At 41.5% G+C, this 13,206-nt stretch overlaps 1 protein-coding gene and 1 long non-coding RNA gene across 14 annotated transcripts in view; one reads left to right on the top strand and one right to left on the bottom strand.

Moving 5' to 3' along the window:
- Positions 1-13,206, bottom strand: part of LOC149124589 (uncharacterized) — a 64,196-nt gene that overhangs the window by 27,647 nt on the left and 23,343 nt on the right. The gene's annotated exons all lie outside the window — the stretch shown is intronic.
- ESD (esterase D) overlaps positions 1,179-13,206 on the top strand; it is a 32,256-nt gene continuing 20,228 nt past the window's right edge. For 2 of the 13 annotated variants that reach the window (XM_089304129.1, XM_089304125.1), the window contains exons 1-6: positions 1,212-1,351; positions 5,095-5,131; positions 5,620-5,675; positions 7,540-7,662; positions 8,829-8,917; positions 11,039-11,137. In XM_089304129.1, coding sequence (XP_089160255.1) covers positions 5,653-5,675; positions 7,540-7,662; positions 8,829-8,917; positions 11,039-11,137 — 334 coding nt within the window. In that variant the 5' untranslated portion in view covers positions 1,212-1,351; positions 5,095-5,131; positions 5,620-5,652. Of the gene's footprint in view, positions 1,424-5,094; positions 5,138-5,619; positions 5,676-7,539; positions 7,663-8,828; positions 8,918-11,038; positions 11,138-13,206 lie in introns of all 13 variants that reach the window. The other 11 variants (XM_089304127.1, XM_089304130.1, XM_089304131.1 and 8 more) reach the window with 10 other exon arrangements.

Raw genomic sequence — 13,206 nt, 5'->3', positions numbered from 1 at the left:
TCCTACTAATTTAAAGAAATAAATGTTGTGGATGTTATCCTTTTATTTATGCTGGGTAAAAGAAATTTCAGTTCTGATTACTATCACACTGTATTAATACACTAACCCTTTAGTAAAAGGACTTCACACTTACAGATCTTAGGCTAGTTTGTACCTCACAAGGCATCAATTTATTAAATGAACATCTGTAACTTTGCTCAAATATTCATCAGTTCTAAGGAAATGGTAACATCCAAACTGCGATCCGTTTTAGCTGTGAAACTCAATTTGAGGAAAATCCACTCTTCAGTGATTTATATTTTAAATCAGCAAAAAAGGAACTAAAAACCTTTTACGTCAACGCTTTCACAAAAACGTGGTTTTGCATATACATTGTTTTCAGCCTGAGTCTCAGTGTATCCACAGGCCCACAGATGCAGGCCACAGGTTAGTTCGGTTCAAAAGGTATTTATGGCAAGGACGTGCGGCACACAGCAGATTCAACACATCATCTCCTGGTGGCAGCTCATTCATGCTAGCCGACAGGTTCCCTTACTCAGCAAAATCAGCTCCAAAACCCGCAAGGTCCTATAGAACATGAAAACGGAGAGCTCGCCTTCAACAACTCTTGAGAGACCAACCCAAGCGTGCAGCCCTTCCCATCAGCAGCCCTAGACACACAAGTTGTCTGCCCAGCAAGTCAGAACAAAGTGCCTGTTTACAACTTGGCATTCCAACCACTTGTTCCTACAAACACTGGTGGACACATTTAGCTCTTTGGGATAAGTTTGGTTAAATCCGAGAAGCCAAGAATGAAGGGACGATTTGCAATAACCAGCAACTCTCAGGTCAGCTTTTACTGAGGGAAGAATTAAAACCAGGACGTGGAGAGGGTTCCCACCACCTGCCCGGCCACCGGCGATTCCAATTGCCTCCTGTTTCACGCAGATACCAAGTTGGGGGCCCTGGTTTCTAAATAACCGTAAACCCTTTCCACGAGTTAAGCGAAGCCAGACCTCAGCTTTATTAAAGCCTCGGCCTCCTGCGGGCGCACCCCGCTAGCTGACCCCGCAGCAGGCGAGCCCTTCCAGCTTCAAACGCCCGCCTCGCTGCTGACGCAACCACGCGGGGAGGAGGGAGAACGAGACGGGCAGGGGGAGGGGCGGCCGCCCACGCGGAGGACGCCGGGAAGCGCCTGGAGAAGGAGGCGGGGCCGAAGGAGGACCCGGCCGCAGCGTTCGGACGAGAGGGGGCGGGCCCGGGGAGGGGTGGGGCCTAGTGTGGGCGGGGCCGGCCTGGTCCCCCGTGGCCATATTGACTCCCAGCCCTTCCCTACGGCTCCATTGCTTCTGCACCGGGGCTTCCGCTACAGGTAAGACCCGATCCTGGCGAAACACCTGGACGTCCTTGGCCCGCCTGAGCCTGGGGTTGCAACAGTGACGCGGTAGGGCCCTCTGGGGACGGACGCCAAGGCCTGCAGCCCTGAAGGTCCCCGGGCTGGACGTGGGGACAGCGATCCCGGCCCGGGGCGCGCGCCTCGCTTCCTAATCCCATTTGCTGCGCTGAGCCCGCCAGTCACCCGGGGCGCTCGGGCGTGCTTCTGCGCCGCACGGGAGGCTGGCGTAGTTCTCGTGCCAGCCACTTGGCCAGCCCCTCTCCGCCTCCTGGGCCCGTGCCGGGGCGCGCACAGCCCCTCGGAGCATTGGTGGCGCCGCTGGCTGGCCTGCAGCCCTGGGCCCTGCTCTCGGGGGGGGGGGGGGGGGCGACCTTGACCCGGGGGCGCGGTCAGCGGCGCACCCCGGGGACCGCAGACCGGGATGCCCCATCTTCGCGGTCCGCGAAGTCTCAGGGGTGTAAAGTGCCCGCAGAGGTGTGTCGGGACGGGCTTGGGGGCGTTTCTTTTGGGATCCTCGTGGAGATGGCATTGCTGGCTGCAGGAAAACTAACGTGTATGTGCTGCCTATAGCAAGCATGAATGAACTTTCATTCCTGGAGCAGCCCTAGCAAATCGATAGATTATATACCCATTTTGCAGACGGGGAAATGAGGCCTTGGATTAAATAGCTTGCCCAAATTCGTGTGGCAGTTAAGTGGTAAAACCGGAATTTGACCTCGAAGATCTGGTTGGAGAACCTGTGCAGAGACCGTTATACAACGGCCTCAGGGACAGCCACCCAATAGAAACATCCAGGCCATCCTGGAATGATAGGTCATTGGATTCGAGGGAAGTAAGGGGAGACCAGAAAAATAGGGTCGGGCCCAAAATTCAGATCTTAGAGCCAGGTGAAAGTATTCAGAGTTGACAGATGCCGTCCTTCCCCACAGTGGATTAGATGTTGGTCAGTGATCAGGCCTTGTGCACTTTTATGGAAGACACTGCTTAGCAATAGGTAAATTAGGTAAAATGTGACAAAGATATTTGGGACTTCATTTGTCCTTGCCTTTTTGTCAGCACTCCTTCATAGATTGGACTTTGTGAAAGTATAAAGGCACCAAACATCAAGAAAATTATATAATTGACTGCATTGTCTTCAATTTGCATGACTTATTGGTTCTTAACTACTGGTCTGATGGCCAAGTCAGATTAGCTCGCTAAACCTGTCAAAGCCAGGGTGTGGTCAAACATTTATTATTTGCGGATTAATTTGGGCTAGCTAATCCTGTTTCTTAAAAATGACTAAGTGATATACTTAGCACTACTGAAATAGGTAATTACAAATGGTTAAGACAGTAAATGTTATTTTCACAATTTTAAAAATAAAAATGAATAATAGTTCTGTGGAGGCCATGTTACACCACAGAACAGCCCTCAGACTGGTTGGAGGAATTGCTATAGAACCCCCCAAGTTGGGTCCTCTCCTCTAACGTGCAGAAAGCCAATCAGTGACATCAGGCTAGTGGAGGAAAGGAAATGTTTGTTGTAGAGTACAGAGCAAGGAGTCAGGCAGCTACGGCTTCAGTCCCTGGCCCCCGCCAGCCAGGGGTAACACGGACAGGGTCTTACAGGTTCAAGTTGGGCTTGAGAGGCCCATACTTTGCTAGTGCCCAGGTTCCTAGTTGCTTTGACATGCGTGTGACCCTCCTTCAGTTAGTCAGCAATAATTTCGTCCTTTAGAGAATTTTGATTATGTCAGAGTAGGCTTCAGTCTACTGAGGGCTCCAGGCCTGAAGTTACTGGAAAAGAAACCCTTGAGACCAGGCAGAACATGAAGGTGTTAACTGTTAGAGAAACTAAAGAACTGTTGAGTCCAGGGATTCAACTTTGTGGGTGCTGCTGCACCACTCCCTCAATTCAGCGAGATTTTAGTAAGTGGTTGATTTGCTAAGCCAAGACAGAGCAAGTATACTAAGTTAATGGAGGGAGGCTGAGGAGACCTTGGGAGATGAAGAGTTGATGGGGCCTGGCATCTACATTCAAAGCACCATAGGCTCAGTTCAGTTAGGCCCCAAGATCTCTTCATAGGGATAGTAGTGGTTTATATGGATTAGAACCCTGTGTTTTCATGCAGAAGTGGTTATAGTGGGACATACTGCTAGAAAGACGAGGAATCAAAGTTTTAATTCAATTTCTTATGCATAATTAGGATGATGGCACTGGGAATTCAAAAGATCACTTCAGGATTCTTGCAATGTAGATTTGACAAGAAGAGCATGGGTCCGGCAAATAGAGGCAAACAAAAGAAACGTTTAACGGCGGGAGATGTAAAGGCTTGATTTTAGATTGGGTGAATTTTGCTCGCGAGTGAACATACCTTCACATACCTTGCCAGAAAGCTCCAGCAAGAAGTTCCATTTCCGGCACTAATGTGGAGGAAGATTAGATAGGAAGGTGCAAATTTAGATTCTTCCACCCAGAAAATGCAGTCGAATGTAGGTGAGGGGGTTAGGGGAAGAGGAAAGGAAGATGGGGAGGGGGAGCCCCAGAGTTTGACGGAGGAGGATTTGAACAGAGGCAGTGGTTGCAACGTCAGGTGCTGCGTTGCCATCCACTGGTTTTGTCCAGGTTGTTAAGAGCTAGTGGAGGGGACACACTGGCATTGAAGACATGGATCAAAATCCAAGGCATCTGAGGAAATGAGGACAAAAAATACAAGCAGAAATATATATAGGAAACTGGAGACTGGAGAAGGAGAGAATAGGTAAAAATAGAAATAACTCAGATTTCTGATCACTTCTGAAATTAAAGAGAAGAACAGTTAGATGGGACCATTTGGCCTTTTAGGAATGCATGCTTTGTAAATAAAAAAAAAAAAAAAGGAAAGTAAGTCATCTTTAACCAGATTGGCTTTAATGGTTTTTGACCATTCACGTGTATCATGTTCTAAGAACATGTTTTCTTTCCCAAAGAATATTAGTGTTAACTTTCTAGAAAAATTATGTAATTCCTTCCTGGTATTGAAAAAGTCTTTGGGGTCTTTGGTGTGGCAGGTGCAGAGATTGTTTTGTTCTTTGCTGTTTACCCAACTCTGTCACCCTGTTGCTGCCACACAATGTTAGAAACTAAATACACCTGTTTACCTTTAGTAGAACCTATATAAGACATGCCAATCAAAAAAAAAATACATATGTCAGTTTCTACATATGCATGTACATCTCTTTTCACTTTGTATCATTCATCTCAGCCGTCTTCATGAGCCTAGCCTGTGTTCTTAGCATGTCCTTTCTAGTCAGTCAGCCCAGAGGTTTTCCAGCCTTGTCTCTCCCGCCTTTTCCTTCCCACATGGTAAGTTTGGCCTCTCGCTCCGAGCCAGGTAGAGCTATCTTCCTTGCCCTTCCTCTCCTCCACTCCTGTTTCTTTTACTCTCAGTTGTCAACTGCATCTCATACTTCTAAATACCAGTTTGAGACTATTTTTAATTTACTTAACAGTAGAAATACAATTTCTTCATTATCCCAGCAAAGGTTTCTCACTAAGCCCCAGGCCTTGAGGCCACAAAGGTAATTAAGAGCCAAGGTGAAGTGGTGATGGGTGCTGCAGTGTCCAGGGTAGATAGTCACCTGCCTCAGAAGAGGAACGTGTCTTCATGTAGAATGCATTGTGTGGAGAGCCTCTGTCTGATTTTCGCTGTGTTAAGTATATCCCATTTGTACATACTGGTTTTTTTTTTCCCCCAGGATCATCAGCCCGTGGTGCAGACAAAAAAAAAAGAATAATCAGGTAAATTTAAGTTCTACTGTTTATGAATTACTCTGAAAGTTGAATGAAAACAATCTAATTTGGTTTAAAATAGCTATTATTTTTCATATTGACAACTTACTGAAAAATATAACAACCTAGTATTTCATAATATATAAAAGTATATCCTATCTAGTTTTTGGTGAAGCTTAACATTTTTTCTTGATTTGTAATTGAAAGTAGTTTATAAAACTGTTGGTTGGGTGAAGAAAAAAAAACTTAAAAAAATTTTAAGGCATTCCACAATTTAAAAAAAGAGTATTTTAATTTTGCCTTTTCTGGATAAATGAAAAATACTTGCTTTTTAATTTTAATTTAGAAACATTCAAAGAGCAGAGGAAATGGATTATTTTGTTTTTCTAAAGAGATGAATAACAGTACAGAATGATAGAAATAAAAGGACAACCTAATTTTTTTTTAAGTTTCACATAATTAGAAATTTTAAAAATTATTCATTAATTCAACAGATAATTATTAGGAACCTGTGTACCAGACACATGCTCAGTATACCACGTTTTGGGTAAGCAGACATAATTCCTAATAGGAAATAACATAGCAAATTTTATTCTTTGGAGTCATGTGTATATATATTAAAATTATACAGTATCTATATTCATTATTGAAGGTACAATCATAAACAAGAATAACTGAAGTTAATATAAAATGTTTAATAATATATATGGGGCAATTTTGCTTTTATACGTTAAAAACCCATTAAACCGCGGGTGACCATTGTGCAGCAAGTCAAGTCGCCCCTTGGGACACCCACATCCCATTTCAGAGTACCTGGGATCAAGTCCCACTTCCCCTCCTAAACATCTGGCTTCCTGCCGTTGTGCATGGCAGACAGCAGATGATGGCTCTGATACTCAAGTCTCTGCCACCCATGGGGGAGACCTGGACAGAGTTCCTAAGTTCTTGGCTTTGGCCTGACCCAGCCCTGGCTGTTGTTGGCCTTGGGGAAGTGAGTGAACCAGTGGATAGAAGATCTGTTACTCTGTAACACCTATGAACAGAGGATAATCTCTCTGTGGAAGAAATGTCCTATAGAACTGGTTACTTTTGGAGGGTCTCTTTTCTTCTTTTTAAGCATATTTAAAGATCCTTTAGAGAGGCAGCCAGCATAGTAGCTAAAGGCAGAGGCTCTGATGTCAGATTTCTTGGGTTAGAATTCAGGCTCCCCAATATAAAACTATTCAGATTTACTGAAGAGATTAAAGATAACATTGAAGCTGTTCTGACTTAGAATTTTACGAAGATACAACCAACGTTATTTCTTAAGATTATTGTTACGTATGGTTGTAAGAATAATCCTCGATCTGCAACTGATCAGCATATGCTAGTACATTTCCCCGAGAAGACCCCGAGAATGGCAGTGCCCATTATTTATTTGGTGTGTAGGATTTCCTGCTTTATATTTCAATGCAGTGCTTGTAGGAATGGGAAAGAAATGCTTGAGAGGCACACATCAGAGTCAGTCAGTGTAGTTCCCTTGTTCAACAGACACTTTATATTTCAATGCAGTGCTTGTAGGAATGGGAAAGAAATGCTTGAGAGGCACACATCAGAGTCAGTCAGTGTAGTTCCCTTGTTCAACAGACACTGACGATAAAAATGGTTTTCAAGGTATTTTTCTGTTTTAAAAAGTAATGTGTGGTATTTGTCCATGTCAGTTTAAAATAACTTATATGAAAATTGAAAAGGTTTGTTGGTGAGAAATTAGTCACCAAATTTGCCAGTGACTTTTATTTCACTTAAAGCAGGTTTATGTTTTATCTGGTGGTTTGATTTAAAAGGAGAAAATTTAAAAAGTTGTGTAACACTTTTCTCTCAACACCTCTCAGAGGTTGAACAATTTGATCTGGTTTAGCATATAAAAGAATACCTGTCACCATAAGTGTTCAATAATATTATCTGTTGTCAGAATCAATATTGTCATCTGTCTTCATTTTAAAATTAACCATGACTGTGGGGCTGGTGTTGTGGCATAATGGGTAAGGCTACTGGCCTGCAATGCCAGTATCCCATTTGGGCACCCGTTCTTGTCCCAGCCGCTTCACTTCAGGTCCAGCTCCCTGCTGGTAGCCTGGGAAAAGCAGTAGAAGATCAACTGATCTGTCTCTCTGTAACTCTTTGAAAATAAATATTTAAAAGAAAAAACAACCATGATTAGCCCAAGTCCTTGACTTTTTTGTTGCAGTTGACAGGCTGCCTATTAATGTCTTAATGTCTGAGGTAAGTAATTAGTACCTTGAAATCTGCAGAGAATTTGGGCAGTCCACAACAACCACCAAACTTGTTAATGAGTGATGGAACACGAAGGTACTGTGGAAACCAGCTCTATGTTCTGGAGGGTATCTGACAGTGATCAGTTTGGTTTCCAGCTTTTCAGGAACCAGTGCTCTAGAATTAACCAGATTAATCTTCACTACCAGGAGAATGGCGTTGAAACAGGTTTCCAGCAGCAAAAGTTTTGGAGGATTCCAGAAAGTTTTTGAACATGACAGGTAACTGCTAAGAACAGATTTAGATTTCTCTCACTTTATGTTGCTGTTTGTTTTGATTTTAAGCTAGTCATCATGTTTAGGGTATCTCGTGTCACTTTCAATCCTTTGTGTGCTCTGTCTCATCATCTGACAATTTCATTCAATTTGATGAGTTATGGACTTCACGGTATGAGGTAGTGGGGAGCCTGAGTAAAGACTGTCCTTGTGTTTCACTTGATGGTCTTGTAAATCTGTGAAATGCCTGTGTTACATTAAAAATTCTGAGAACAGGCCGGCGCCGTGGCTCACTAGGCTAATCCTCCGCCTTGCGGCGCCGGCACACCGAGTTCTAGTGCCGGTCGGGGCGCTGGATTCTGTCCCAGTTGCCCCTCTTCCAGGCCAGCTCTCTGCTGTGGCCCGGGAGTGCAGTGGAGGATCACCCAAGTGCTTGGGCCCTGCACCCCATGGGAGACCAGGAGAAGCACCTGGCTCCTGCCATCAGATCAGCGTGATGCACTGGCTGCAGCGTGCCGGCCATTGGTGAACCAACGGCAAAAGGAAGACCTTTCTCTCTGTCTCTCTCTCTCACTGTCCACTCTGCCTGTCAAAAAATAAATAAATAAAATAAATTCTGAGAACATGTGCTGTGGGTTTCTTTCCTACATGAACTCCTTGATAAAGATGGTAGATTAAACACATGCATTTGCCTCTCTATTGCCTCCCAGAGGCTTGACTAACATGTAATTAAGTAAAGCGATTAAACACAAACACACATTTATTTGCAAATGCATAAATAAGGGAGTGAGAGAGAGAGCCAATGACAATATTTGAGAGAAATACAGATGGACAAGTAGTCCCTGACTTAGTAAAACTAGAAAGCTGAATTTTAAACACTAGCAAGAAAGAGCTGTGAAATGACAGTTTATACAAAGCCTTAGGATGTGGGGGCACCAGGTACACCTGAAAGTGTGGGTAAAAATGGACCTCAGAAAAAGGAAGATGAGTTTTTTTAAAATCAGATAAGATCTCAGATCTTCCCAGAGTTCTGTGCAGCTGTTTAAGTGACAAAGTATATTCACTAAATGGCATAATCACTTATTTTGGACCTTTCTGGATGTCTTTTTATAGAGACTAATTACTTGTGTTTGATTGATGAATGGCATTCATGTTTTGTTATTAAATCACAGTGTTGAATTGAAATGCAAGATGAAATTTGCTGTCTACCTGCCACCAAAGGCAGAATCTGCAAAGTGCCCTGTATTGTATTTTCTGTCTGGTAAGTATTATGCATTTGAGTTTTGTAAAAGAGTTTCTTTTTTCTTTCTAACTGGCTTATCTTGCCCTTTTATTTTAAGTTACTGGTGTGCACTCTGAACCATTGACAAAAGATTTAGAGGCCTATCATGGTCAACTCTGTTACTTTAAGAATAACTGTAGATGGCCTGAATTACATTTACTTTGCTTCTTTCTTTTTCAATTAGAGCAATTGGTTTAACAGAGAATGTGAAGCTTTGGATTCAATCGCAAGGGCTTGGAAAAATTATTTATGAGTTTGTACCTACCCAGGCATTTCTGGAGTTTGAATAGACCTTTCCAGTCAAATAGGATGACATTAGATGAAACTGGGGTGCCATGAAACCTCAGGTAGAAATCAGACAAGTAACTTTTTTAAATGTTCTCTAGAATATTTTAACTGAACTCCATAGAGCTTCTCTGGCAACAATCTGGGAACCTTAAGGCTTCTCCATCTGTGATTAATATTAAAGGCTACAGAAATAGATTGGGAGACAGTAATATTGACACCCATAGTTTTGAGCATCTGTACTGACCTTTCATTCACCAGGTGTTGCTATTTCATCTTTTGAAGCAAACGTTGCAAAAAGAGAATCATAACAACCACATTATGAAACAGGGTACAGGATTTCTTTTAGGGGTGATGAAAATGTTACAAGTTAGATGGAGGTGATATTTGCATAATTATAAGAATGATTGAACACTTAAGGGGATAAATTATGTATAAAATTACTCAGATACTTCATGTAAAATAATCATAGTTGGTCCAACAGAATTTAATTAACCATCTACATGGTTTTAGGAATAACTCTTCTAGTGGAATTAAATTCACTCTATAATATAGTTCATTCCCATCTACTTTAATCAACAAACTGTATTCTAACTAGAAAAAAAGTCCACAAATTTTCCCGTAGTATCTAATAAATTTGCATTTCTCAAGTGTGAGACATTATTTTCTATGTCCCAGATACAATTCAGGGGACTACATTTGTCATCACATTTACTGATCCATTTGAGGTGACAATATGATCCCTGGTTTTCAAATGAAAGAACCGAGGCTCATAATAATCCAGATGGCTAGTTTTTAAGTGACTGAGTGGCAGCTAGGACCACATCCTGTCTGAAATCCAAAACTCGTGTTTTCTGGACTATTGATCCTGCTTCCTTTGAACACATTCACGCTAAGGTCTGCAGAGTTGCTGGTCTTTGGTCAGTATTTGGAGCAGTTCACCACCGTGATTCTGAAGTCTCTGAAAGGGTGTACCAGGAAGGAACGTGGTGGGCAAACAATGACTATGTCTGCCATGACTGGGGAAAGTCTGCTGTGTCCTAACAGAATTTAACCATAAACTCCCGTGACACTGTGTCTAGTGATACTTGAGACTTCATGTACGAATCTTAAAAATGTTTAAGGTCAGCTTCTTCATAAGTCTCTGTTGGTTATTAGGGAATAATTAACAACTGTGAAGATGTTCTTTAATTCATAATTGCATCATGCTTATCAGCAACCTTGATGTTAATCATCAGATGCAGGGGAGTATCTGGCCTTGGCCACGGGAAAAGGGCTGTTGTGTTTGGTGGTATTTCACTCAGGCACCCACTGCTAGTTCCTCTTTGGCCATTCTTACATTTTTACATTAGGTACCTATAGAAGGAGAATTAAGTCCTCTCCTTTATTACATGACTGAAAAATCATAGAAGTAGGAAAAATGACAAACAGTTCTAAAAATTGGGGCCAAAGCTCAGTTTAAGGAAGATATAATGGTCTTTAATCTCATTTTAGTTCAGTGAGGAATACAAAAATGATCATGCTGAATTGTAGTGCTGAGAACTGTCTGTTAAGAATATTCAGTTATTTGTGTTATGATGGCCATAGTGTTGGCTGCCTATGTTTTGAAATTGAAACTAGTGACTTTAATAGCCTGGTTATAAGCTAGCTTAGCCTAAGACAGTTCTTATGTTGATACTATTATAAATTTTGTTGAAGAGGATCTGGAATGTCTTACCCAAAATTATTTCTAAGGAAAGATTTTTATTAAAAGAGGAATAAAGCTTAAGAGCCATTCCCATTATAGCATGAAATAACGGTATTTTTGATCTTCAGGTTTGACTTGCACAGAACAAAATTTTATAACAAAATCTGGCTTTCAGCAAGCTGCCTCAGAACATGGCCTTATTGTCATCGCTCCAGATACCAGCCCTCGTAAGTGTTCTTGTTCAAAGATCCTTTCTAAACTCTCAATCTTAAAGATTGTTATAAGTGGTTTAACATACTTATGCATTCTGTAATCTTCTGTTTTCAAGTAACATAACTCAAACACTGTGCTGCAGCTTTTCCTCACTGCATTTTACTCTTGACATGGCTCCCTTGAGCAGTTAGTTTCTCTATAGCCATTTAACAGATGAAGATACTTCCAGAGTAAGAAGCTCAACTCATACATCATTTTGGTGCTAGTGTAAAAGTAATAATGTGCAGTGCGTAGCATAGAAAAACTGCCTTATTCACATAATTCATGTGTTTTTTTTATCCTTGTTCATCATACATTTAAATAAACATGAGTTTTAATGTAAATGACTAGAATATTCAGAGACATGAAAATATCAAGTATTTGAGAACTCAGCCCAGCGGTTTTGTTGACTCTGAAAGTATAAGGAGGTAGAATTTACATAGTCGCCAAAGCTGGCCAAGTAAAAGGGCTGGCCTTTAGAAGTATTGTATTTCCTTTCATGGGCCATATTGGTTTTTTTTTGGTTTTTTGGTTAATGTGTATTTTTTATATAGATTTTATTTGTTATACAAGTGTCATATATTTCCTTTGTACCGCTATAGGAACATAGTGGTACTTCCCCTTACCCTCTCTTCCACCCATGCTCCAACCCTTCCCTCCCCCATATTCCTACCTTTAATTTTTACAGTGATTTTTTTTTAATATACTTAATGATCATATAGTTAATGCTACCTTAAGTAAAAGTTCAACAAATAGTATGAAAACAAAAAGCAAAACAAAGTACAATTCCTCAACGAAAGACACAAGGGCTATAAACCATCATTGATTATCAAAATGTCTTTTACTTCAATACATTATATTTCAGGTACTCTATTCATTACCTCTGATGAGGAAAACATGATATATGTCTTTTTGGGACTGGCTTATTTCACTAAGCATGATAGTTTCCAGTTGTAACCATCTTGTTGCAAAAGACAGGATTTCTTTTTTTTTTTTTTAACAACTGAGTAGTACTCCATAGTATATATATACACCATAATTTATTTATCCAGACATCAGTTTATGGACATTTGGGTTGATTCCATATGTTGGCTATTGTGAATTGTGCTGCTGTGAACACGGGAGTAAAATAACTCTTTCAGATACTGATTTCTTTTGGTTTGGGTAAATTCCCAGGAGTGGGATGGCTGGATCATTTGGTAGGTCTATATTCAGATTTCTGAGGTATCTCCATACTGTCTTCCACAGTGCCTGCACCAGTTCACATTGCCACCAGCTGTGGATTAGGGTACCTGTTACTTCATATCCTCACCAGCATTTGTCATTTATTGATTTCTGTATGTGAGCCATTTGAACTGGAATGAGGTGAAACCTCATTGTGGTTTTGATTTGCATTTCCCCGATGGCTAGTGATCCTGAGTATTTTCTCAAGTGTCTGTTGGTCATGGGCTGTGTTGTACAAAAGCAAGATATGTCTAGTTAGAAATGGAATAATAATTTAATTCAAAATAGCATCAAAAGTGTAAAGTACTGGGAATAAACTTTAAAAATATGTATATGCATAAATTCTGCTAGAGATCATAAATGAAGACTTTAATAAGTGAGAAAATGCTGGGTTCCTAGTTGAGTAATTGTATATCATGAAGAATAACTGCCCTCAAAATACATGAGACTGTAATTCTATTCAGAAACTCCGGGTTTCGCGCCCTGGCTCTGCTCTCCATTCCAGCAGGAGGTCATGGCTCAGGTGGTCGGGGCACCCACATGAGACCCTGATTGACTTCCCAGCACCTGGCTTCCGCCTGGCCCAGTACCAGCTGTTGCAGGCATTTGAGGAGTGAACTAGTGGATGGGAGACCTCCCTCTGCTGCCTCTTGTGTGCGCTCACTCTCCTCTGCCTTTCAGATAAATATCCCAGAGGTTGGCTTTGTAATCACATGCAGGTGTGTATAAAATAAAAACTAGTCAATTTAAAAACGAATTTGAAAATCTTAATGGGATATGTAAGGAAAACAATGGAATGATTCCAGAGCACATTAAGGGA

The sequence above is a fragment of the Oryctolagus cuniculus genome, chromosome 9 (assembly GCF_051225735.1).
Source record: "Oryctolagus cuniculus isolate XC-2025 breed Fujian yellow rabbit chromosome 9, ASM5122573v1, whole genome shotgun sequence".
NCBI classification, from domain to species: Eukaryota; Metazoa; Chordata; class Mammalia; order Lagomorpha; family Leporidae; genus Oryctolagus; species Oryctolagus cuniculus.
The sequence above is the reverse complement of the archived record's forward strand: the minus strand, read 5'-3'. Positions and strand labels throughout refer to the sequence as shown.